The sequence below is a fragment of the Neolamprologus multifasciatus genome, chromosome 14 (assembly GCF_963576455.1).
Source record: "Neolamprologus multifasciatus chromosome 14, fNeoMul1.2, whole genome shotgun sequence".
In the NCBI taxonomy this organism is placed as follows: Eukaryota; Metazoa; Chordata; class Actinopteri; order Cichliformes; family Cichlidae; genus Neolamprologus; species Neolamprologus multifasciatus.
The window spans coordinates 32,834,457-32,861,448 of record NC_140452.1 but is presented as its reverse complement, the minus strand read 5'-3'; the positions used below and the strand labels follow the sequence as shown (position 1 = coordinate 32,861,448).

The 26,992-nt window shown below is 40.2% G+C and overlaps 2 protein-coding genes across 5 annotated transcripts; both read right to left on the bottom strand.

The window, feature by feature from the left end:
* Positions 1-578: 578 nt before the first annotated feature.
* On the bottom strand, positions 579-10,599 carry sirt2 (sirtuin 2 (silent mating type information regulation 2, homolog) 2 (S. cerevisiae)). Of its 4 annotated transcripts, none has more exons than XM_085130434.1 (16): positions 10,496-10,599; positions 8,263-8,309; positions 8,014-8,062; positions 7,565-7,675; positions 7,402-7,443; positions 7,192-7,298; positions 6,614-6,670; positions 6,434-6,502; positions 6,231-6,360; positions 6,081-6,140; positions 5,933-5,988; positions 5,738-5,814; positions 5,508-5,559; positions 5,363-5,430; positions 3,174-3,240; positions 579-1,578 (listed from the first exon to the last, which is right to left on the bottom strand). In XM_085130434.1, coding segments are annotated over exons 3-16 (1,038 nt in total). In that variant the 5' UTR covers positions 8,015-8,062; positions 8,263-8,309; positions 10,496-10,599; the 3' UTR covers positions 579-1,437. The 4 variants fall into 4 exon arrangements, with proteins under 4 accessions (XP_084986560.1, XP_084986562.1, XP_084986561.1 ...); XM_085130436.1 differs by having other exon boundaries at positions 10,523-10,545; XM_085130435.1 differs by lacking the exon at positions 10,496-10,599 and adding an exon at positions 8,660-9,064.
* A 415-nt stretch (positions 10,600-11,014) lies between these two features.
* dmac2 (distal membrane arm assembly component 2) lies at positions 11,015-13,775 on the bottom strand. The gene is made up of 6 exons (XM_085130438.1): positions 13,645-13,775; positions 13,081-13,271; positions 12,887-12,967; positions 12,146-12,285; positions 11,885-12,047; positions 11,015-11,783 (listed from the first exon to the last, which is right to left on the bottom strand). The coding sequence occupies exons 1-6, from the start codon at positions 13,660-13,662 to the stop codon at positions 11,612-11,614; spliced, it is 765 nt and encodes a 254-aa protein (XP_084986564.1). The 5' UTR covers positions 13,663-13,775; the 3' UTR covers positions 11,015-11,611.
* Positions 13,776-26,992: the final 13,217 nt, after the last annotated feature.

Here is a 26,992-nt window from a genome sequence, read left to right as displayed (position 1 = left end):
ACACATAATAAAGAAACAATATTAGCATCAATTGAATTTGTAATCTTAATATTTAGATTCAGGTGTTTTTAGTCTCATTGGTAAATGGTAAATGGCCTGTATTTGTATAGCGCTTTTACTAGTCCCCCCCCTAGGGACCCTAAAGCGCTTTACACACCCAGTCATCCACCCATTCACACACACATTCACACACTGGTGGAGGCAAGCTACAGTTGTAGCCACAGCTGCCCTGTGTACAAAGTTAAGCCACAAACATTTGCGACAGAAAGAGTCGTTCTAAAGATCTCACTTAATTCAAGAGTGCCACAGTAACGATTTAGGAATCACGGCAACTCAGGTATGAAGTATACAAAGCGGTGTTGCCGAGGTGAGGTGATGGTGTGTAAAAGTCACCAAGACCCAACATCTGCAGAACCCCGCTGGCTTTAACGTCAGCAGGAGCGTCATGGCAGTGGTTTCCACGGCTGAGCAGCTCCTGTAGGTGTGTTGTGCATGTGGTCCTATACTTTGTCCATGTAGCATACATAACCACAGTGTAACCAACTCCTCTATGAAAGACTTAACAGAAGTGAAAATGATCAGCTTTGAAAAGGTAAAATTTATTGCAGGGGGTTGCACTGGTTCCTGTAACATTGTACAGATGTTAATGTTATTGCATCCATTTTTAAACCCACAAATCAATTCATGATCACACAAGTTTACAATAAAACCAGATCTTCTCATGTCCCCCACGCCCCCAAAATTAACTTGGGTTTAGACTTTCTTTTGCATTTTTTACATTACTTTTTTTTTTTTTTTAAACATCATTAAAAAGTAATTAAACATGAGAGGAACATGAAAAACACGGTAAATTACAAATTGAGACATTTTAGAAGAGCCATGTGCCCAACTGCGGTCACATATCAGGAAGTTAATTTTGTTAGTAGGAAAGTTATCAGCACAGCAGGTTTTGGCTTGAGGGAAACAACACAGCACCTAAAATAGCCCGCTTATCTTCACAGAAAAGATCATTTTTGATTAAACAAAATATCACATGTTCAATTGCTGGTTTGCATATTCATCTGAGCCACTGTGGAGTGCAATGGCGCCTGTTTTAGAGACATTAACCACAACGCACATGGGCACGCTATGTGCTGCTGCAATACAGATAAATGAACAATAGGTTCTGTTGCAACATAAAATCTGCCGATCCACAGAGAAAGCGATAAACAGTTTAGACTGAGTTAAAAAAAAATTAAAAAATTTTTTTTAAAAAAGCTGAAAAGCTGGGAAAAAAACGTGCAAATGACTGATATAAACAGATGTCAGAAAGTCCACCACAGCCTCGCTTCCAGGTAACCCCCCCCCCCGAGTAGTATCATGATGCCACTTCTTGGGTCGACTTCAATCTGTGACATCACCACAGTATCTTCATTTAATCAGGGAGCTTTTTATTGGTTACTCCTCAGCTTTGGGTTCTGGTGGCGCTGATGCAGAGCTCGCCTTGGCTGTCGCTCCTTTGTTTTCACTGGCCTTCTCTTTTGCATCCTGACTGTCGATCTTGGCGTGCTCCTTCTTCACCAGCTCTTCCAGCTCTGCCTGGAGAGACGTAACAAACAAGAGCTTTAATGCAGCTGAGGCACTGAGATATGGAGCCCAAAGTGGTGGCAACAAGAAAAGCTACAAGACAAACAGCTCAAGCTTTTTTTGTTTTGTACTGCGACACCTCTTCCATCAGGAAAACCACAACTTCACAACGATCTACGATAGGCTACCTTGACACTAGGATGTTTTTGCTGCTCAAAAACAAACAAAATAAATAAGAGCAATTAAAAATCTTTAGACACATTGACGATTTTGTTTAGGAAAAAACCAAAATAATCAACACATTGTGGGCTGCATAATCGCACAAAAAATCTAAAGTTCAAAATTTAAATCCGATCAGCTCAGTAATGTTTATGGCCTCCACATGCATGTACGCTCCCCACAACATTCTAAAGGCCTCATGAGATGGTGAATGACATCCAACAGGGTCTCCCTGCTGCTGTTTGGCTGCTTCAGATGCACCGATATAGGATGTCCCAAAGATTCTCAATTGGATTCAGTTTTGGGGCATGTGAGGACCAGTTAATGCCATCAATGCCAGCATCATCTAGGAACAGTCTATGCACTCTGGCCACATGAGCACGGCTACTGTCCTACACCAGGAGGAACACAGTATCTTCGCTGGCATAATGAAACATTCATCTCAGTACCTAACAGTGCTAAGCACTGTTGGCTAACACTGTCTATGGATATGCCTCCACAGAACATCATTGATCCTCTGCCAAGCTGGTCATATCACATATCATTCACCACAACGTCTCCAGACTCTTTCATGCCTGTCACGTGTGATCTGTCTGATCCTGCTCTCATCTGCAAGGAAAATGGGTCACCACTAATATAAGACATCCCAGATGTTCTCAACTGGCAGGTCTGGAGTGACAGACCCACCACTTCCTCTCTTGCAAAGGTTAATCGAGCTGCATGATGCTGCACTATCAGCAAAGGTCCCACTGAAGGACATGAGGCCCTTGTGCTACCCTAATGTAGTCTGATTCTGACAGTTGTGTTAAATATGTATGAGTACGCGCTCTTGTTCCTCCTCCCACAAAGAAGCAGACACTGACCCTCCTGCTAGGCTGGCTTCTACTGCTTCTACTGCCCTGTGCTGCGAGGCACAGCAAACATCTGTGTGACAGCACTTATGGCTGTGCCTATGAGCTGGACTATCTGTACAATCTGCATTGACTGCAGGCACTGTGTCATCCTAACAGCCGTGACAAGGACACCAGCAAAATGCAGAACTAGATTAAAAAAGGTTAGCAGCCAAAAAAAGAAAAGGAAGGGGGGGAAAAAAGGTGAAATGGTCCACACGCAAAAAATTTTTTTTAGTGGTTGTCACCTCTACAGAACAACTGTTGTCACTCTCATTTGCACCAAAGCAGGTGAAATGGACTCACAGTGGTTTCTGCTTCCCAACCAGACAGACTGATACCCTGAAGTTAAAATGACTTTGTTATATTTTGATGATCAAGTGTTCCCATCACTTTCTGAGCAGTGTTTACTTGTTTTAACCTTATACATGATAGGCCTAAAAACATAGCAAAAACATAACATAGGACAGCATCCTTGAAAGGGGACATGTAACTTACCTTCCATCCCAGAAGATCAGCTAGAGCCAAACATCCATCATCACAAGTACTAATGTGAGCTACATCTCTGGAGAGAGAGGCAAATAAATAGCAACGTGTTAGCACAAAACAACTTTTTATTTCACTGACAACACCAGTGCCGCTTATCTTTTACACCATAAACTGAGCTGCAAATAAGGCAGCAATGGACACCTTACTGAAGAACGCAGTTCAAAAATAACCATCATTTTAATTAATTTGTTTTTTGTTTGTTTTGGCACAAGATGCTAATAAATTAAACTCACTGCTTCCACTAGAGCTTTCTTGGTCATTAAAGGCAGCAGTCCCCAACCCCCGGGCCGGTACCAGTCTGTGAGGCGTTTGGTACCGGGCCGCAAGATTTGAGGCTCGGGTGTGAAATTTATGGTTTCAGGGTTTTTATTGTTAACCTGGTTTCCCTAGGTCTTTTCCCATGTTGTAGTTGTGCGTCTTATTTTGAAAGAAATATTTACATGTTACCATAGCGACCAGAAAGCATTAAGGGGCAGAGAGAAGGCTGTTAATCTCATGTTGTTGGCGGATTTTAGGAGGACGCTGCTAATAAAGTTACACAATTACACAGTGAATACGCGTTTATTATTATATTTACAAAATATCACAGTTTTTGTCTTGGTCGTGTCATCTTATTTTGTTGTATTTATCCGCAAAACCGTAGAGGCCGATCCGTGAAATTATTGTCTGACATTAAACCGGTCTGTGGCGCAAAAAAAGTTGAGGATCGCTGATTTAAAAGGAATCTGATAACTTTCAATGACTTTTCAGTTTCATAGAAACTTTTTAGCAAGTCAGATACTGAGCAACGTAGTTATAAATTAGTTCAATCATTAATGTAGTGAGTAGGGATGGGTACCGGTATCCGGTGCCATGATGGCACCGGTTCTGACATAAACGGTAGTAACCAGACCGAAAAGCAGCGCACATTTCGGTGCTTTTTTTTTCTGAGATGTCATACACTTTGAATTCTAGCCAATCATTTTACGTTTCCGAGGATAGTAGGCGGGCCCAGGTACGTACGTACTTTTAGAGCAGAGCTACAGATTAAAAATGCCCAAGACGAAGCAGTCAAAAGTCTGGCTGTACTTCACAGCAAAATATGCAAACTCACCAGCCTGCAACAAGTGCTTTAAGGTGATACTGTGATACTGTCAAAGGAGGTAACACCTCAAATCCGATGAAACACCTGGCGACGCATAGCGTTTTTTTTAAAAGCAGAAAAATGCGCCGTATTTGATAGCTTGCTGCGAGACCTCACACCAAGCGCATCTACTGCGGGTGTGGTGGTGACGGATGATGATGGCAGCAGCAGCCGTTCTTCTCTGCGTGAGTAGCTTCATGTTGTTCGTGTGCAATTTACGTTGAGTAGGCTAACCACGTTATTACATTAATGCATGTAAGGTGAACTAGCAAACACTGTCGTAGTTACATGCGGCTGTCTTCTTGTTTGATGGCAGATACTCCCTTCACCCTGGCCAAAAAGGCTAAAATGACCAAAGAAAAAGTGGGAAAGAGTTAAACATGAGAGGTTTTTGGACAAAGTTTGTTTTTTCCATTGTTTAAGCACTGCTTCCAGCCAAGAGTGATATCATATATGCCCTATAGCTGCAGAAAAGGCTAACATTGTTATCTTTTTACAATAAAAACAGCTGAACATGAGAGGTTTTTGGACCAATTTTGTGTTCTCCATTCTTTAAGCACCGGTTTGAACACCGTTTAAGCACCGGCACCGTTTCAAAAGTACCAGTTTGGCACCGGTATCGGATAAAACCTAAACGATACCCATCCCTAGTAGTGAGTAGTATGAAAAAAATGTAGTATATTCAAAGTATCTATCAATTCCATTTGGGACAGATAGATAAGTCTTTGGTGCCCTCTGGTTGTAAAATGGTGGCCTGCCTGATGTGTGTTCATTACTCTGTGCATCAGTCTGAACTTACAGCATACATTTCACATAAAAATAACTAAATCATAAAACAAAAAAACTTTTCCTGAGTATCTGTTAAACTGTATTTGACACATATATTTTGCAGCTTAATGTAAAGGTACAGCTACAGTACACTGCACTCATTAAGATCTTTTGTTTATATTCGTTTGTAGTAAACAGCAAATGCAGAGTAAAACTATGGAGAGGAGTAGCTGTGTCTCATTATCACCTGTAAGCCTTGTCTGAGTCAAAGTCCATCCCTTCTCCGAAACCAAACAAACTCATCATGGGGTTACCCTGCACAGAGACGCACATCAACACAAGCCTGCGCAAAGAATCCAAGAAAGAAGGAAAAGGAAGTGGTGAGTGCTTACCTGCCCTGATTTCTCCATGTTAATGAGCAGTCTGGGGCAACTTTTTGAAACCCTAAATGAAAAAGAAACACACAAAATAAAGTTTTCACCAGATCTACATGAAATTATAAAACGTGGTTGAGTGCAAACGCTCTCAAACAAATTCTCCTGCAGGTCTGTGGTCTACTACCAGACGATTACTGTAGCGGTCTCTGTGCTCAGACAGGAATGTGAAAGTTGAGCTGCAGTACCTGCTGACTAGACTCGCAAATGGTTGAACCTGAAGGGATGTCCCCATAACGATGAGAAGGTCGCAACGAGGAAAATCCTGAAAGGTTTACCAAAAAAAAAAAAAAACCCAAAACAACGTTTGCTGTTACTAAGTAGCTGCATCACATTTCTTCAAAATATGCCAGAATGTTCACAAGCCGCTGGTGTCCACTCACCATCTTCATTGAAGTGAAGAATCGGGCAGGTAGGTTCTCTCCAAAGAAGACAATATCTGTGCAAGAAAAAGCAGAAGAGAGAGACTTTCTAAAAGTCATGGTTGAAACTCAACATTACTAACATTTAAACAAATGAACATCTACTGACCTGGTTTAACCAAACTGCTGCATTTGTCACATTTGGGAATGTCGTCAGAAAATATTTTCTCTACAAGACAGCAGAAGAAGGTTAAGATTCCAAGTGTCTCTTAATCAGACTAAAGCAACAATCCAAAGCAAAAAAACAAAAACACAACACCTTTCATCCACTCCAGGCTGTACTCTTTGCGGCAGCAGAAGCTGACACAGTGCGACGTGTAGAATGTCCCGTGAGCTTCGATTAGGTCGTCTCCTTCGAGCCCGGCTACTCGCTCCAGTGTGTCGATATTCTGAATGAACACAGGCGGGAATGTAAATGCAGCAATAGTGACTTCATTTGTGAAAAGCGAGTGTTCCTCCTACCTGTGTGTAGCAGCGTCTCAGGATGCCCTTGTCTTTCAACATCTTCATGAAATAGTGACAGATTGTTGGCTAAACACCCGCAAAGGTCCAACATGAGAGATTGAACACAGTGTGAGGCCGTTTGTAGCTTTGTATATAACAACACATGTGACAAATAATCCGCAAGTGTGGATGTTGTACCTTAAATTGTCCCGGGTAAAGCTCCCTTGCCAAGGCAAAGAATGGCTCTGGATGTTTCTGAAATACGAGACGGAGAAAAAGATCATTTTTTTTCTAAAATAACAATTTCAAAAAAGTTACAAGACAAATTTAGATGCGTTAAAGCCAAAGCCTTGAAGTTGACCTTTTATGTGTTTACTTACTTTATCCTGTTACAATGGTGCGTGTTCATACTAAACAAGCCATTAACAAGAAACATGGTTTAAAGGGAGGGCAAAGAAAGCTACAAGAGATATGTTTCAGATAGTGGATGATCTGAGGGGTTTATTTTGAACTGTGAATCATGGGAACCTACTCTAGGAGAGTCCAAGAATAAAAAAAATTGATTAAAAAAGTACAGGTTAAAATTGTAGTTTTCTGACTGAAATATGAGTTATGGTTTAATGTGTTGAATTCGAGGCTGACAGTAATTAATATGTTGTTTTTTGTGTCAATATTAGTGAATACAAAGTTGTTTAAGAAGTGAGTAATAAACGGGCTTTAAAAGTTTTATAGCCACTATCGCCCCTCAAGCATGTCCAAAACAATCTCTCACAAACCTTAAAGTAATCTATCTGGAAAATAGCCTCTGGGTAAGGCAAGTTGTATTTTTGCAGGTTTGCATACAGGCCAGTTCCTGGAGAGCGAAAATCTGGGATTCCAGCAGCTGTAGAGAGAAATTATGTTCAGTTACTCATTAAGAATAATAAAAGAGGTGATCTTTAAGCAGTTTAAGTGCTTATTCTGTGATATAAAAGAGAGATACTCACATGTGGATATTCCTGCTCCAACCATGCAGATGATGTTTTTACCTGCATGAAAGCAGAGAAGCTTGCGGCTCAATCAATAATAACTGCATTGTGGAAACAGGCTCGTAAGCTGTAAATCGATCCACTCCGGTGGGGGGCAGAGTGAAGGCGGGCAAAGACTCACATTTGCCGCTGTTTATGTATCGTGCCACTCCATCCAGAGTCAGCTCATCCAGGACTTTCTCAGCTGAACTGAGGCCAAGCGCGCTGGAGAAGAGGTTGCGCATGAATTCCACTGATGGGAACACAGGGAAAATCAGATAACGGCAGAAATCGATACATTCAGCCAAGTCAAGAGGCAGTTCCTAGTCTGATAAAACATGTCTCAGCACAGCCACTGGATTAGCAGGAAAATGCAGAGGACACTGACACTGTTTAGTCACAAGTAGTAAAGTATATCTTGGGATTTAGCTACTAAGAAGTACATTATACTGCTGGGTTGGCACAATGGTCAAACTAATAGCAGAAATATATACAACTGGGAACCAGTCCAATCACTGGATGTAAGCAGTAAAGTAAGAGTGAAAATGAAAATACAGAAGTTATAAATCCCGTGTCTATGTGTTCACGTACTGTCTGCGTCTCCTGCAGCCTCGTCTTCACTGCTGTCGTCGGATTGTTCCTGCATAGGAAACAATACTAAAATTTACAAGCATATCACATTTATCTACACTGCACTGAAATATTGCTGGACAGCTTTATCACCTCTTCCTGTCTCAGACACTGACAAACGAGGGTTTTGTTTGGATTATGTCAATCTGACGGACATTAACCACACCTCGCTGCCAGCATTCACTGCTTCACACACACTACCATTCTCACCTCTGGTTCGGGAGTGACCTCCTCCTCTTTTTCTGATTTAGGAAGTTCTACAAATGTAAAAATAAAACAGCACGTCAAACTCACCGCACAGTTTCACGTAAAACTAATGCACCTAGCTTTGAAGCTAGCTACAATAGCACGCAGAAACAGCGACACATTCTCGAAGTTTAACCGAAATTTAACTATCATACATCCGTCCTACCTGACGAATCAGACATTTATCCGTCTGCTGAGGATCTTACACTACAAGGGTTCTGATGACAATCGATTTAAATGCCGAATTTTAAGAAGTTATGAGAGGTATCTAACACACGGCTAGCTGTTCTGTTGTTGTCCGTCACAAACGCGGTCCGTGCTTACTCATGTGTTCAGCTTCACAAGAAAAGTCTGTTCCTACCTTCAGTTTGGGACTTTCGATAAGACTATTTGACTCCAGATACTCCGAAACAATGCTCGGTGGTGTGGTTCCAACCAAAGCACCCACATCATGTGGCCAATGCTAATTTAGAGTTTGATGTGTTTCACCCAAGTTTCGACAGGTGGGTAGTGCTGTACCATGCTGCAAAGTTACGTATTGATGTAACACCAAGTAAAGACGCGGTCAGTATTGCCCATACCAATACCGATACTGAGACCTTTACTCCATAAAGGCAGCTTATGTAGCGGGAGCAGTGTGTTATGACTTGTGAGATGAATCATAATCAATTTCGAAATTCTGAACACATTTTAATGACCAATAAATCACTGTCATTTTTGCTTTCCGCAATAATTAATGAACACAACAAAACCCACCTTTCAACCTTTTATTTTGAAACTGTTTTTTTTTTTCTTTTAATGTAAATGTGGCTGTCTTTAAGGTTCTATTGATCAACTTATATTTGTTTAAATGTGCTATTAGCTATAAAAATGTTTAGTTTTTTTAATAATTAAAAAAATAAGATACCAAAGTCAAACATAAAGGCTCAGACATTTTTCAGAGTGCATTTTTGATGTTCTTCTTCTTCTTCACTTCCAAAAATGCAGTGGACTACATACTGAACTTCGAGGACAGAAATAAAGTATCATCAATCCTGTCATGCTAGCATCTATCCAATGCCAATACCAGCATTGGTATATTTGGAAAGTTCTTAACTGCTGCTTCTTGGTTTTAACCCTAAAACAGCTTTAAAATTAATTTATATTATTATATAATTATGATATATTTTTGAATACAAAAATTGCCTCCAGGTAAATAATAATAATAATACATTTTGATATTTACTTACAGTCTATTCCACAAAATACTTTTTCCCGCATTCCTTAGGTGATGTAATCATTTACAGTGTAATTTCTAGTTTCTCATCTCAGATCTCAGGCTGACAGATCACGTGCTCCTTTTTTCTTTCATATCAGATTTTGGTTTTTCTTTTGTTTTTTTACTTAATTCACGGTGAGTGTGATCTCCACTGGAGAATTTGTTTGAAATATATATATATATATATATATATATAATTATTATTTAAATTTTTAATGGTTACTGTTCGACTGGTCACTCCCATGGAAACACAAACAGACATCCCTTATCAGTGAATCTGATTTACTAACATACAATTTAAGGTCAGAAAACTGGCCATAAATGTGACAATTACTTTGCTTGCAAACTAAAACCTCAAACAATCTTCAGGGTAACGACGTTTCCACCCACAAATTACTAATTGAGGACCATTTCGACTTTCTCTTATTTATTTTCATGTCCCACTTCATTCTACCATAGACGAATCATGTTCCACAAAATCCATTGGTTTACACTGAGCTCACCTACAAAGTGGACGACATTCAAATCCTCACAACCTGTGTGGCTATTACAATAAACACAGCAGCCTTTTCTCCATATATTTTATTTTATAAATTAATTTTTTTGGTGTTGCTTCACAAAATAGCATTTTCAATACATGTGATGATAGGAAAAAGTGGCCTGTAGGTGTCAGTAGAAGGCTGCGGGTGTCAGATTGGTTCAAAACCTCATTTTAATTCTGGCACAACTCCTTCCAGCGTGTCAGTCTCTCACAAAGCTTCATCACTACAGCTGATCCCAATACTTGATATTATATTAACACCAAAAATGCATGTAGTCAGTTACTGTTACTTAACATTTGAAATTATTATACATTTTGTACTTTAATATAGCTTCCAGTACTATCCAACATAACAAAATAAATGCTACCAAATGACTTGAGATGGTATATTTACATACAAAAGTAGCAGCAGTTTCTTCACCCACATTCACTCTTCTCTCATAGGTGTCTTCATCAGTCCATTGACACTGCTGCAGAACAAGGCTCACACTGGATTATGGGCTTTAGTTTCCTCACATAAGCTCCTGCAGTGCAGATTACAAATACACAGACACGCTGTGATGTGTGACGACATCGCTTGCGCTATCTTTAAAACATGTCACAAGAGTAAATGGCAAATGGCCTGTATTTGTACAGCGCTTTACTTAGCCCCTAAGGACCCCAAAGCGCTTTACACTACTGGTGTAAAGCGCATTGTAGCCACAGATGCCCTGGGGAGCACTGACAGAGGCGAGGCTGCCGGACACTGGCGCCACCGGGCCCTCTGACCACCACCAGTAGGCAACGGGTGAAGTGTCTTGCCCAAGGACACAACGACCGAGACTGTCCGAGCCGGTGCTCAAACCGGCAACCTTCCGATTACAAGACGAACTGCCAACTCAGAGTTGGCAGTAAAGCTAACAATAATTGTCACACTCTTTATTCTTTGTCAGTCTTTATTATATTTACACTTACATTTACATTCAGCAACAATTGAGACAGAAACGGTTTAGGTGGCATATAAATTTACATCACATATGTGTACATACCTATAAACTGATTCTGGTTTAAAGCAACCCAGTTTGTTGGGTTTGTGATCGTTTAATCACATTGGACTTCATAAACTATAAATCTGATATTGAGGTCAATGTGACAACCATGGTGACAAAGTTGGCCCGAACAGCAGATCATCAACCATCTGGCAACCAGTTATGAGAAAAAAATTTGCATTCCCTGACCAGTTGCAAATGGTTGCTGGAGGTTGATGGCAGACACTGAGAAAAATGATTGCCAAAATCCCAGTCAGTGACCCCCGGCAACCACCTGTTTCTAAGGACAAATGTGTATTCTGGGATTGGTGAACTGCTGCATAAGTCAGATATATTGGCTCTGCTAATTTTTCTCGCTGTTGTATCCGCTGCCCTTCTCCATGCTGCATTTCCCTGATGTCTCACAGGCTGTATTGAGTGAGATGGCACATGAACAGACAGAAGAGATTGCCCGTTTCCTCTCTGATTTCCATCCCAATCCACATGCTACCTCTGTCTTTGCATTTGCTCCTCTTCTTCTTCTTCCACCTTCCTCAGATTGTGGTCGTAGCCATTAGCTGTGATCTGGCACTGTGGTAGCATTTCCTCCAGCAGGATGATGACCAGGCCAGGATTTGAAATCCCAGGTAGGGACGAGACATTCAGATGCTTCAGTCCCCTGCAGCAGGCAGAGACAGTAAAAGAAATAAAGAAGTACTTATTATAACAACTATCACTGGTGATATTAACTAGTATTTTGATGCATTTTGGCTCATTTACTTGAGATTCCTGAGCGCAGCCAGGCCGCCTGTGGTGATGCGTGGACAATGTGAGATGTCTAGCTCCTCCAGAGAGTCCTGGAACAAATGGAGCCTGGCCAGGAACCAGTCGTCCACTTCAGTACAGCCTTTTAATTTTAGAGTCCGCAAAGATCGCTGCCTCTCTGTGGTGACATAAATCAGATCAGAAACTAGACTTGCTTGCTGAATATTAAAGAAATTAATCATCAGCAAGTGAAAAAATTAAGTTTGAGCTCAGTACCCAGATTTTCCAGTCCTGTGTAGTTGATGATGGTATAGCTCATGTCTGCTTCTTCTATAGGCGTGTTTTTGTGATTTAAGAAGTCCCAGCTGAATTTGCCCCTCTGGTTTGCACGAAACCACTCAGACTGGCCGACATACCTGAGAATCATGGATCACAGCAGCACAAAGACAAGAGCTTAACTCAAACACTTCACACACACACACATATATTTTGGGATAATTCTTATGCTGAAAAATGAAGCTGTTACCAATCAGACACTTTCAACATGGAATTGCATGTTGGATCAAAATCTGATGCAGCCCATCAGCTTTGACCCAACACCACTGGGAATGCAGCCACAAACCATGACAGAGCTTCCACCATGTTTTACTGTTGGCTGTAGACACTCACTGTGATCCCCATCTCACAGTGAAGATGTTTGTGTTCAATAATTTGAACCACAAATTTCAAATTTGGACTGATTACTCCATAAGAGCCATTACCAATGATTTTCAGGCCAGCTGTGTAATTTGGCATATCTGAACCTTTTCTCTTTTTCTCCCTTCAATAAACTGTTTCTGTGCAAGAAATGTTTGCAACACGGCTCAAATTTCATCCTGGAACTATTTTTCAAGTACGACTAGATTTCAAGAAAAAACTGACCATTATTAAACCTGAAAATGTTTGGTGGGCAGTTATTAAATATGTAAACAATCCTTCTATAGCTACAGTGCAGGCACAAGGGAACAAGGCACTTACCTAAATCCTCCCTTCAGACTCAAGATGTAATACGCTGATGCTATGTCTGGCCCATAAAAACTTTGTGTGTAGCTATAGTAGCTGGAAGAAAGTAAAAGTAGCAGAAAAGTCAGTGATTTACACCAAACAACAGAGAGCAGCAGGAGCAGGAACAGGTGCATCATCATGTTACAAACTCCCAAAATGAGTCCTACACATTTTTCTTTTGAAGCTGGCTCCTTTTTGCCTGAGACCTCCACCTGAGGAGCATCTCTACATCATAGAAACGCTGGGTGAGGAACAAGAGGAGTCTCCTGTGCAGAGGAGGAGGAGATGCTGAGCTGGTGCTCCACTGTCGCCTAGCAACAACGAGGAGAACTGACCGCTGGCAACATCTGTGTAGATACTGTGCACAGAGACAGGAAATGGGATGGAGGATATGAACAGTGACTACTGTCAGGTTAAACCTAAGTAGAGAATCAATGACAGCACATGTCTGTTAACAGTGTGGTTTTTGTTTTCCATTCAGTCACGAAGATTTTGCCATAATTACGTATAAATGTTACAGTTAGGTTATGTAAAAACGTGTCTCACACAAATTCAACCACAGGTCTTTTCTAACATTAGCTAACGTTACTCTCATCGTATTTATATGGTTCAGCTACCTTGCAAAATCCTAACAACACCATGCGCTTTAAGCCTGCCGGGCCTGCCTTACGTACAACATGTAATTTAGTCACCTTAATGCAGTTTAAGTCGAAATTTGAAGGGTAACTTACTGTCAAGGGGGCCGACATGTTAACGCCGCTTTACAGAAAGTCGGAAAGGACAAACCGCACGCTTCCGCTTCTTGCTGGTGTCAGTTTGTTGTTGTTTTTCGTGTCCACCGCAAGGTGTCGCTCAATCCACGTGTCTAGTCCAGATTAGAAGCTCCTGAGCGGAGTTCTTCCCTCGTAAAGTCCAGACGGACTTACAACTAGGCAAATCGTGAGGCGGTGAGAAAAAAACATGGTCTAACAAGCATTCAATGTCTTTGATTACCAAATGTATATACATGACACTGTTATGAAAAGAGTACAATTTCAGTTTTATTTATATAGCGCTAAATAACAACAGTGCCTTAAAGCCCTTTGTACTGCAAGGCCCCACAAAAATACAGAGAAAACCCCAACAGTTTAGATGACCCCCTATGAGCAAGCACTTGGCAACAGTGGAAAGGAAAAACTCTCTTTTAATAGGAAGAAACCACCAACAGAACCAGCCTCAGGGAGGGGCGGCCATCTGCTGAGACCGGTTGGGGGTGAGTTGAGAGAAGCAGGACAAAGAGAAGCTGTGGAAGAGATCCAGAGCTTAATAATAACTAATGATTAAACGATTGCTGTTTCAGCATGTTGTGAGTGAAAAAGAAACACTCAGGGCATCATGGAAAATCCCCAGCAACCTAGGCTTCAGGGTCACATGATCCAACCCTAACTAACTATCTGCTTTATCAAAAAGGAACATTTTAAGCTCAACCTTAAAAAGTTCCACAGAAGAGGGGCCTGAAAGCTCCTCCTACTATTAAATATCCTGGGAAGTAAACTAGCAGTCTGAGAGCAAACTACATTGTGGTGATATGTTAATCTACAGTTAAAAAAAAAAACCCAACTCAGTGTAATTGGAGCATTATTAAGTATTATTGTTAATTATTATTATTATTATTTATTTTACTGCTGTAGGTATGAAAAGGGGTCAAAAGTGTCATTGTCCACCCCGTGCCAGGTGCAGCAAGGGCTAGCATTACAGTCACCGGGGTGCACGGCCTCTCCTCCTGCACAGTGCAAACATAGGCAGGTTAACAAGCACAGAGAGACATTTGTGGGAGGAACTGTGTGAAACTTAAAAAGTCACATTTGGAAGTGTTTTTGCCAGTGTGCTAACTAATTTTAAAGCACTGCTGTCTTATCTTCTTGTTATTAAGAATGATTCCTTCAAAATCGTTTTAAAACACCAGGAGCGTATAATTGAATTTGCATATGCACATTAAGCAGGTTACTGTCCCCCCATCCTGACATCAGAAAGAGCCGTCAACACGTTACACTCTTACGTTTATAACCAGGCAAACACAAAAGAGTGCAGAAGAGTATGATGCTTATATGTGCAGTGAATAATCACTAAATATTCAAGAATAACATGTGCATTATTAGCGGGGATAGTGTTAATCCTGTTCCACCTTCACTCTGCTTTTCATGCAAGAACACAGCTGATGTGATGCTGCAATTCAAATTGATTGTGTTTCTGTATCATTAAACACAACCTTTAAATCACTGCAGACTAAGGCCCTCAAAAAATAGTCAAATTCAATTATACAATTAGATATTCAAAGAGAATACCAACATCGATTTTTAAATTGATTGTAAAAATCAGTTACCAGTTATTCATCCTTCAAATGGGATTCTGTCTGGCAGAGTCAGAACAGCTGTGACGTGTAGGTTCGGTGGCTCCGAGGTGCAAAACATAAAAACAAAAAACCGTTTCAAGGTCAATCAACAGTTTATTTGCTTGTTTGGACACAAATCCCTCATAGTACCAGGCCAGTTGGGACACAGGAAAAACTGCTTCAGTCCCTGATTGTCTCCCAGGTGTCTGAGGGATTTTATTTAGATTCTCATGGAATAGGATCTGACTAGATTTGAAGTGAACATAAAGAGGATATCACTGGCTCATTTTCAGGTAACCAAAACTTTTAATTGCAGTCTCCTGTGATTAAGGTTTTAGCCATAAAGTTATTCGTCCTGTGTAGTCAGAAATCATTTTTCAGTTATTTTTCATTTTCTTAAAATGCTTGTTAGAGCTAGGCTGACATGGAAAGCTCTTCTCAGCTTTTGTCCCTGGTAGTACTCTCCCAGTACATGCAATTATAGTCCATATTATGGAATATCCTACATAATGTGGTCTATGAGGTTTTCCTCGCACACATTGCCAGACTGCTGCTTTGTTGCTTCAGCATTGTTGCTTTTAGTCAACAGTATGTGTTTAACCTTTTTGGATTTTTCTATTATAGCTTAACCTTTGTTTGTAAAATATGCTATTCTGGTGCAGTAGCTGCCAGTGTACATGTGCACTGCCTTTTCATTATAAACATGCTCATAGCTGAATGGGGAAATCCTGACTTTTGGAGTTGATAACCAGCTTGCCGTGACCGCTCAGCCTGATTTCTGACAATACGTGTAAATGAAGCCAGATAAGGAAAATGTATCCTGGGAATGCTGGACTTTTGCTTCCCCCCCCGAAGCTTCCATTATGCCAGAGCAAAGACATTTACAAACATCTCAGCTCATTGGCATTTCAGCTGTACAGAAGTGCTATGGTAAATGTTGAAGCAAAGCTTTCACAACCTTTTAAGAGCTGTGTGTTTGGTTGTACAGAGAAGAATCACGTCTAATCCACTGATGCTGCAAACCTCAGAGTGTCAGGGGTCACTAGTTCTCCCAGCTTGGGTTAGTCAGGCTGCACACCTCCACACAGAAATCCAAGAAATAATCAAACAGATACAATATTTATGTTTTGGGGTTGAAGTGTTAAGATTTCCAGCCCTGCCTGCAGACAGTTGCAGAGTTTGCTGTGGGTGTCATCTCCCAGGAGGAGTTGTGGCATGGTTAGGTAGATTTGTGACAGGATAGCAGTAGGGGTGAAAGAGAAGTTTACAAGATGGTAGTGAGACATGCTGTAGTGTATAGTTTGGGGACGGTAGCACTGACAAAAATCTGTCAGAACTGAAGAAGTGAATATTTTTATTGGGGGTGACCAGGATGGAGCTTTTTGGAGACAAGGTTAGGCAAGGCTGAGATGGTTTATACATGTGCAGAGAAGGGATATATTGGGAAAAAAAGATGCTGAAGATGAAGACGACATAGAAGATCCATGGATGCAGTTGTGTGTGCAGCTGTGGTGACCCCTAAAGAAAGCCGTCATCACAACATCACATGCAAATCATGTCTGTAACTAAATCTTTACAGCTTCCAAAACCTTCAGTAAAAAGGAGGTGAATGAGATTTAATTTAATCTGCAGATAGGCTGTAGTCTAGCCTCCTCTACATTGAGGTAGAGGAGGCAATGATACACCACTGCCAATGATACTGAAGTCATGAATCTGCTGCTGTTTGTATTCTCCTGTGTCGCCTCTTAATTATTCAGACCATACAAATAGCTGTCTGCTTCTGACATGTCAGTCTGTATGCTTCTGAATCATTCACCTCAAGGCATACATCTCTGTGTCAGTATCACTTCTTTATAGAACTTCTCTCCAAGCACGGAGTGTTTTTTTCTCTTTGACACCACAGGGAGATAAAGGAGAGTGTGAAATGTCTCTCATCAGACAGATTTACTGCTGAAAAACAAGCCAACACCACACTCCCTTTTCCACGCACGCACACACCTCCCTACGTACGCCATCAGTATGAAGTGACGGGCGGCTCGCACCTGCTGGAGGCGCACACAATTAGCAAATGAGATCATGGCTAGCACTTTTCCTGAGTGTTTGCAGATGACAGGCAGAGAAAAGAAGCCACAGTTGAAAAAAAAGATCTCTTTGGTGTGACGGTGATGCTGATGTTCAGTGCACATGTATCACACGATTCATACGATGGAAACATGGCAGGAGGAAGAGAAGTTAGTGACAAAGTAAGAGTCTCTGTGGAGCGCAAGCAACTCACACTGTTGAAGGAATGGCTGAATGAACATATGGACCAATGAGGTAAACGAAGTGACTGGCAGAGGTAATGAGTGAATTGATTGGTGCACAGAATAGATGCGCTGCTTACTAGAGCAGAATTTTAATGCTTTATCAGAGGTTGTTAGACAACCCTTCTGTTTTTTCCCTCCATGGTTAAAGTGCTTATGTGTGGGAGTGGTTTGACTCAGAGTTAACTGTCAGAGTGACTGATGATCATAGATTCTGATCAGTTTGAGATATTCAGTAAATAAGTATTCTGCATGCAGCTCTGCTCGGAAACACCCAGAAACAAATCACCAGAAGCTTTTCCGTGCACCTCGCTGCATTACTGATGGGCTTTTTTACCCATAATTCACATGAAGTTTGATGCATTGTGTTCATATATGCCTTAATGGACCGGGTGTTCACTTCAAGTGTGGAGTCAACAAAAAGTGAGACCACAGTTATACTGCACATGTTGCTAGTCTATGCCATAAAAAGGAAACATTGATGTCAGCAAATGCTTGGGTGAGGTAGCATTAGATTCTTAAATAACACATAAAGTGTGAACGGCCAAGAATAGTGGTGCTAAATCAGTTACCAGGTATATAAAACCTGAGCTTGTGCCCAACAGTGATGGTCGCCTGCTTTTCGGGAAAAGAGCAGAGGAGGGTCATATTGCCAAAAGCTGCCATCTACTTCCCCAAAAACTGGCCAATTAGGATTACTCAGATGACTTTGACTTGTGTGAATGCATGACTGCATTTTGTGCATGAGTGATTTTCATTTTTAACAGTGAAGTCACAATCAGGTAACCAGTAACATTAATTAATAGCTTTATTGACCCATAAAATGTCCTTCCTGTTGTTGTTGTTGTTGTTACAGGGTAGCATAAAGACATTAATTAAAGACAATCAAAACACAAGAAGACAAGGAAATACATTATTCGTGCTCCTAATTACAAAATATGCTTGTATAACATTCCACTGGCTACACGAAACAGTTTAAATATATTTACCCGTCAGCTTGAAAGGCTTTGGGTGGGCGCTGCATGGACAACTTTGTGAACACAATAATGTGAGAACAAATTGATACGATACATGCCTCTACTAAATATATATATATATTGATATTGAAAATTTTGCAAACATAATAGCCAAAGGAGGTCAACAGGATTTCCGAAATTTCAATTCAGTTTCAATTTCAATTTCAATTATATATATATATATATATTTAAATTTTATACAGCGCCAAATCACAACAGCAGTCACCTCAAGGTGCTTTATATTGTAAAACAGACCTTACAATAATAGATACAGAGAAAAACCCAATAATCATATGATCCTCTATGAGCAAGCACTTTGGCGACAGTAGGAAGGAAAAACTCCCTTTTAACAGGAAGAAACCTCTTTCAGAACTAGGCTCAGGGAGGGGCGACCATCCAGCAGAAGCAAGACAGGACAGAAGGCATGCTGTGGAAGAGAGCCAGAATGTACATCGTGCCATAGTGCATTTATTTAGGAAGGATATCATATATCCCTCTCATACTGGTATCTTAGTTGCATCGACAGACAATCTTTGACAGTCTGGAATTCTGCAAAATTCATAAAATTCATGCCTTTTTCTATTTGCAGGTTTCTCTATGTTGCACTATAATATGTAGCTATGATGTCACCACTGTTTCAGTCTTTTGACAAAATGACATTTAAAGCTTTTTCCACAGTTTGCATTCAGTGAAATTTCATAATGATAGTCACCCTTCTGCTGTCGGATTTTCAGACTGTCGGACTGTATGGATTTTCAGGCCAGGGCACAATTTGATAGGAGGAGAAATGAAAGATTTTCCATGTTAATTCTGGAGGAATTAAGATTAAGTGGTAAAAAAAAAAAATTCTGCCAGGAGGCTCAGGAGTTGCACTGGCAGCTACTTTTCTTTCTACAGTTCTTTTATAAAATCACACAATCCTGTCTTCAAGATGCACTGATCCCAAGATGTAATATTCTTTGTCTTGACATCCTTTTTTTTAGTGTTTGTGAAGCACACCAACACAGACATCTCCTTGTATTTATACACTGTAGGGTATTTTTTTTTAATAGTAATGAGTGATCATACTGTTTTACTGTCGCTCTGAGCTCTCTGGTGTTCTTTTGTCCTCTGTGGCAGCGGGAAAATCAATAAAATCAATGAATCCTTACATACAACATGTTCTGGTTGCCTGCTGGGCTTTTAAGAGGACTATTTTTATGAATAGTTTTCTGCTGTCAGTCAACCTGATGTCAACGATTTGCCCTGCATTTCTTTTTTCAGCTTCTCAGCTACTGACAGGGTTGCTCCAGACGATGTGATGCCAAGCAGAGGTTGGAATCAGGATGGTCTAACGTATGTAATAATGTTGAGTCTGAGACTGCAGGCTTACAAAATTCTGATGACAGAATCTTTAATTTTATTATCATTTCCCCAGAAAAAATGACACTGTTTTCAGTTTTGGTTGGTCAGTCTATAGCCTTTTTAAAAGAGACATTACATCTAAATTGGTTGAAAAATTAAAGTTGAAAAGATATATTTTGAGGCTGTTATAAGTGGTTAATTTAACCTTATTTCAACCATCTATTCATTCACACAGATGTCTAAATGGTACAGAGCTGAGGCGTTTACCTCATTTTAAGAACTGCTAAGGACCAGATCTTTTTTTTTTACTATTTCCTTACAGCTAACAGAGGGTGTACTCTCTTTTTCACATGACTCTAATCATCATATTTACTAATTATACATGCTTCTCTGCTCACTCGACTTGATGTAAATCCAATATTCCTTCTGCTTGCCTGGCAGACTGTCATTGAGTTCAAAGCAATTCATGCTCTTCAGGCAGCATTAGAGCATGCTTGAAGAAAACTACCACAATTATAAGAACGCAAACTTCATTTTTACCCACACTTGTCAGACGTTCATCACTGGGACTGTTTCTCATTCTGGAAGAGAAAAGACTGCTACCAGTTTTGTTAGAAAATGACATTTCCCAGTTCCTGCTCCCCTATGGCTTGCCACTTTTTACTGTGAGTTAGAGTAAGTGATGGGCCTGTGGGAAAGCCATTAACTGCTGATGGTCTCTCTTGTTCTTTTTCTCTTGCTGCTTTTCCCAGTTTCTGGAGAGATCTAGTAAAAACACACATTCTCCATGCACACACACACACACACACACAAACCACTGCAGCAATTCTCGAGACCGTTAGAGGCTGTCAGAGTTGTTTTGTTTTGACCAGGTCCCATAAGGCCAGCGGAGTCTGTAAATCTCTGCTGTCCTGGCAGGAAAGCAATTAGTGGGCGGTCATGCTGGGCCAGTTTGTTTAATGCTGTCTTTGAAGGACAGTCGATTTGGAGGGGCAAAAGGGCAAAAGGGGCATTTGTGCTTAAAATTCTGAAAAGCACAGATGTTAATTCATAGCTGATTTAATCTTTGTTTCGCATGCTTCGTATCTTCCAGACAAAAAGCTGGAGAGTTTAACTGGTAAAATAAGTGCACTGTTTTCATGGATGAACCAATTTTCCTTTCCTGAAGCGCAAACACATCTTCTATAATTAAGTTTGCATTAAATCACTGGGCTGTTAATGTGATGTGTGTCTCCTTTTGTACATTCACTTACTATTCAAACACCTTAGCGTGTTGTGTGTGTGTCCGTGCACCAGAGCACACAATCATCATCTTGTTATCTTTCCTTTCCACACATTTGTACTAATTTCCATTGGCAGAATTAATTAACATGGTGATGAACAGCACGCCGACCCAACCCACACTTATAAATGCTGCCCAATTACACACAGCACCATTATCTTGTCTGGGAGACTTCACTCGGAATAGCGCATCTACCAAGAATAGCATAAGCCGAGCCGAGCATGTCATTAGATTGAAGCTCTATTGAGCTTTGGAAAATGCTGATACGCCTAAAATTACCAGTATTTACTCATGACTTTCGTGAGATGGTGTGTCACGCACACACGCAGGCTCACAGTGCTGCGCTGACATGAAATCTGGCTTGTGCACATGCAAGGCAAGGATGCAAACACCATCAAATGCTGCAGTTTGGAGATCAGTACTCTCTCCTTGGTTGGGCAGCCCCAAGTGTGCATCTCCAGCGTGGAGGGTTTAAAAAACTGGATCAAGGCTTGGGTTGGACCTTCCTTTGAGAATTCACATCAGAAATAAAAGAATCTGTTTTTGTTCTCTAAACCTTTGAACATGCTGACTCATTGTGTCATAAGACATGTGGCTGAAACACTAACAAAACGCCTGTGATCAAGTCAATTATTGTTGCACTCTATGGCTAAAGTTACCAGATGTTAGTTATGGTAGTTATGTGCTTATAACCATTTTAATACAGTCTATTATTAAATTCCAGAAATTCCAGTATAACCTTTTAAAACGTCATACTGGAATGGAAAACAAGGAACCCATTGTCTGAAGTAGCTCAGTTTAATGAAGTGGGACAATTGATATATTTGGGAGTTAGAAGATAGTGTTGATGCCAATTATGGGCCATTAAGGGAAGAAACTGCTAAAGAAAGAGTTCATAGATTTCATTACTATTATTTCTGATTGGAAGAATCAGTACTCTAAAAATGAATACTCAACAAAAATTTGTCTGTGTGTTTTGCGTTACCTTCATCTTTTCTTCTGAAGATTTATATGGAATACCAGGAAAGCTACATTAGATCTGTCTCTGTTATACCGTTTGACAGAGGAGGCATGAAATGTTCAGATTTTATGTTGTACTTTTGGGCAAAACAATCCTCTCATTAAAAAAGAATTAAAAACTGTCCTTCCTCAGCTCCCAAATCGCACATCTCCGAGTTCTTCTCCTTGTGTCTCAACCACCCGAGATGCGAGCGAGGAGGCTTGGCAACAAGCGTCTAACTTGATGAGACGGCGTCCCCTCGGAGCTCAGTTTTAAAGCGATGCCAATTAAATGTGACATTTGACAAAACTGTATCAGAAACTGTTTTGTTACCACCCAGCTACAGCTGTACTCTATGATCTGAGATGTGACAGCGTTCGTGACACGTTCTATATTTAAGGCCACATTTAATTAAATTCACGACTTGGTGAAATGTGATAAGATGTTATACAGACGCATGCAAACAGCAACAGTTTAAGGGCAGAAAGTCTGATTGATTATCTTAAGTGACTGAAGCAACACGTGGGTAAAGCTGAGAGTTGCTTAAAGAGTCCTCCTGCTGTGATTTGCGTACTCTGGCCGAGTGTCGTGCAACTTTTATCTGCTGAAAGTAAAATCACCTGTGGATCCTTGATTACAGCTCCTCTCTCCTCTGTACGCCAGATGCATTTTTTCACACTCCACCCTGCTTTGGTTTTGAGTTACCCCTGGAACCAGACCAGCAGCTACCGTCCTGTCAAGTAAAGCAGTTCTGCAAACCTTCAAACATACCATTGATTCCATTGTACTGCCACTCTGCCTCAGTCCCTTCAGCTGCTGACCCTGAGCCTCCTCTCTGAACCAATAGATACTTCCCTGTTTGTATTATTTCCTAATATAGCTCTCTGTTGCGTTAATAAAGTATGTGAACTGCCAATTGCTGTCTTCTGGGTCCTGCTTAAGTATCCACTTGGTAACTTTGCCTCTTAAGGCCATATCGGCTTGGAGGCAGAGGAGACGACGGCACAAACGAGAGAAATAAAAGCAGCTCCTTGTCTTTCCTTGTGCTCACTTCACATGTTGTGTTTTCCTTCTTTTGTGACTGCCCGCTCCGCCCTCATTGGTTGCACCTGTGTTAACATTTAATTGTTTTCACCTGTGTCTAAACAGCCCAGCAAATCCTGTTCTGTCTTATGCTTCTGGTGGATTCCTGTTTTTTCTTTTTATGTCTGGACTTTGTATGTCCTTGGTGTTTTGGATGAGCCGTTAAAGATTTGCTTTTTATTTACTAAACCTGCCTCTCTGTCTTACATTGGGTTCCTTTCTCCAGGGTTACGTGACAGTCTGAGAAAGTATCACAAGTATGTAGTTGTCAAATTATTGCCACAACAATGACCTCACTGTCAGTCTGTGATATTTAAGGATTTTCATTGGCTCCTGAAGATTTTCATTGTTTTATTTCAAATGAAATGCACATATTATGTGGATTCTTTAGATTTACTTGATTTCCTGCACAGGATCTCAGACTGTGTGATGCTATTTCTTTGAGAGGAGAACATTTACTATGTAAGTGTAGTACATAAAGTTGATGATAATCACTGCCCTGTCTATGTAAGCCTGGATCCACACATACACAGGTATTTTCAAAAGATTTAATTCGAAGTCAAAAACTGTGACTACTTATATTTTCAAACCAGGCTTGTTACGTTACCAAAAACACATGAAAGACCATCCTATTAGTGTAGGTGTATCTATTACTTATCACATACAAAGAGATGAAAGAAGCAAAACCGTATAATTGATAGCAGAATACTCAGTGGTTAAAGTGTGCTGGAATGATCCAGAACAGCATCTTTGGGGTATATGTCCATAAGCTGAGGTCACAGTACTTTAGTATCTAGCAAGTCCTATATAAATATATGTGCTATATATGAGTCCTCCTCTACAGTTAAAATTAAGAAAAACCCTTTCAAACTATTTCCCTGTATGTTTTGTTTTTGTACATACTGTTTGAGTATTCCCATTAGGTTGGAGACACTTTTCAAAGCAGCAGCAGATGAATAATGCAAAGGGAATAAAGGGCTTTTTTCTACATTTTAGCTACATGAGCCATAATACATCAGTTGTGCAAGTTAAAAAACGGATCCCAACATGTATCTACGGAAATCCCGAAGGACCTCTTCAGTCCTCTACAGTCACGTTGAATTGACAGAGCTTATGTGCTGTGTCTGTTGTTAGTTGTGCTGATGGGTGAGCTTCACCTAATTCAAGAAAATGAAAGGCTGAGTATATGAGATAAGATTGCAAGAATTATTATAATGCACTGCTTTGAAGGATATATTCATGCACAGAAATGATTTAATGTCTTTTAAATTAAAACTATAACTAGAACATGCTAAATTAGGAATAATGTATTAGACATTTCAGTCATTTGACAGTTTTCCTCTCATTTTCTTCATCTTTTTTATTCCCATTTGTTCTTGTTGAACTTTGCACACAAAGACTTTCTTGTCCTCCTTTCGTAAAACAGTCGGGTCTTTAATGTATAATCTCAGCGCATGCATCATCATTTCTGTTCACAATCTTCTCTAATCTCTACTTCCCTCCGTCTTTGTCAGCAGAATAGTGAGTTGAGCTCGTGGCGCATAATAAGCACGCCTACTTTACAGGTCAAATGCGCACATGCATGTAAATACAGTGCATGCTGTGCACAGTGCAAAAGGAATAACAAGAAGGGGGGACAAAAGATTCAAATTGACTGTGAGATCGAACTGCTAATCATGAATAACTTAAAGCATGTTCAGACTCTGGCTCTTCGTTTTCGGCGTCATCAATCATGGTTCAATCTTTTTACTCCGCTACAGCTTCATTAATCTCATAATGGACTCTGAGCTGCATATCATCTAGGTAATATCTGCTTCTATTCAAACTATGATTAAATAACCTCGCCTGAAGCACATTTGACAGCCAGAGTCACTGGGTGTTAAATGTGCTTCATTGTTAAGAGGATGTTTACTGGAAACCACTAAGCCAGGGTCCATCCTTCAGTCCCGACTACAAATTCTTGGCTTGTCTGCTTTATTGTCATTTGAAATATCAGGTTCCCATGCCACTACCTATCAACCATCCACTCATGGTACACGGGATTTAAAATTAAAAGCACTGTTGGTTCTTAAGCTGTCAGTACAGCTGCTTTCATGAGGCAGAACATGGACCAGAGTTCAGTGGAGAGACAAGAGAAATCTTAGCTGAAAATAGCAACACGTCACATGAAAGATCAGTAAGTAATCTTAGAAGTTATGAGCCACTCAGTGGGCTCAAAGTTATTTTTACACAAGTCTTGCTTCAGCTGTATAATTTATTAATAATTTATTAGATTTTTAAGTACTTCAGCATGCAGCATGTAATGTTTAACTAATGTAATTAAAACTGTGCGAGTTTACAGACTACTTGATGCAGAAAGCACTGATGAAGTGATGAAGAAAAATAAAGAAATCTAAAATATAACAGAGGCAAAAGGGATGTGGAGACTGAGCAGAAGCTGAAAATAATCCAATAAAAGATGAAGGTGAGGAAAACTGATTCAGAAGTTGCAAAGAAGACAGATGAAACACACTAAAAAACATGATTCTTGACCCTCATAAACATGAACCAATGACCTTGAGTAAACATGCAACTGAAATATATAAAGTCAACAGTTTATTTATTCAAATATTGATTCATTAGGGAAAATATGCTTGGCATAAACTGAACATTTACCAGTATATTAAATTAAATTTAATCACATTTTGTTAAATGTAACTGTGTACATTTAGTTATGTAACAAAATGTATATGTAATCAAATTACTTCAGTTTTTGTACATATTGTGTGTGTGCATGCGTGCGTGCATGTGTGTGTGTGTGTGTGTGTGTGTGTGTGTGTGTGTGTGTACTATCAATTGAAAAAATGTTGTGTGAGCTAGAATAGCTAATGTAAGGTAGGGTTTAATAAAGGGTTTAAACCCTCTATTTTACTACTAAAACATACCTTTGATGTCAGAATCATGCTCGGAAATATAGACATTAATAACTGCATCCGATTTGTTAGGTGGTTGAGTGTGAGGCATTACATAACCAACCAATCTTAGCCCCTTCCCCTCACCTAAATCAGGACCCCATGTTCTTTCAGGTGATAAGCTGATTACCAAGATGACAGCCTCCTGTCACAGACAGGCGCAGCGGGAGGTCTCATGAAGCGGAGCCAAACCCCCATCTAAAATACTGATTGATTCTGCAGAAGTCAGAGTAAAGATTATTCTGCTTGCAGGTTTTCCAGATTTCATTTTAAGGTTTCGATATTCCTAAAGATCAGAACAGAATGAGGTAATAGCTTTCTTTCACCATTCTTGAAAGTAGTATTTACTGCCTGAATTCTCAAAAATCTGTGAAGAGAAACTACATATTGTCTTTATTTTATAAGACATATGTCATGACCCAGTTAATCACTTGAGGTAAATAACGCTAGCGTTGATGCACATGTGATAAAATGTGATAAAAGACCAGCTGTGTTGTTGTACAGCCATAGCTCAATAACGCTGTTAGTCTAACAGTCACCATTTTGTACTTGTTTGATGTCCACATGGGGCATAGCAGCCCTTCACATCTTTCTGTCACTCATACTGGAAGTGCCACATCAGCTCCCTAGATAACACCTAAACTGTAAAAAGCAGTGACATCTTTGGTAAAAGACTGGAAGTGACATCATTAAAAGCAGCTGTGGGACAGACCTGTGATTTGAGGTTTA

Coding starts and splice junctions, on each gene's coding strand:
- sirt2 (XM_085130433.1), bottom strand. Junction 6,361..6,433: donor TGAGACGCTGCTACACACAG/GTAGGAGGAACA, acceptor GTGTTCATTCAG/AATATCGACACACTGGAGCG. Junction 5,815..5,932: donor TCTTCACTTCAATGAAGATG/GTGAGTGGACAC, acceptor TAAACCTTTCAG/GATTTTCCTCGTTGCGACCT.
- dmac2 (XM_085130438.1), bottom strand. Junction 12,286..12,886: donor AGTCTGAAGGGAGGATTTAG/GTAAGTGCCTTG, acceptor CATGATTCTCAG/GTATGTCGGCCAGTCTGAGT. Junction 12,048..12,145: donor CACAGGACTGGAAAATCTGG/GTACTGAGCTCA, acceptor ATGTCACCACAG/AGAGGCAGCGATCTTTGCGG.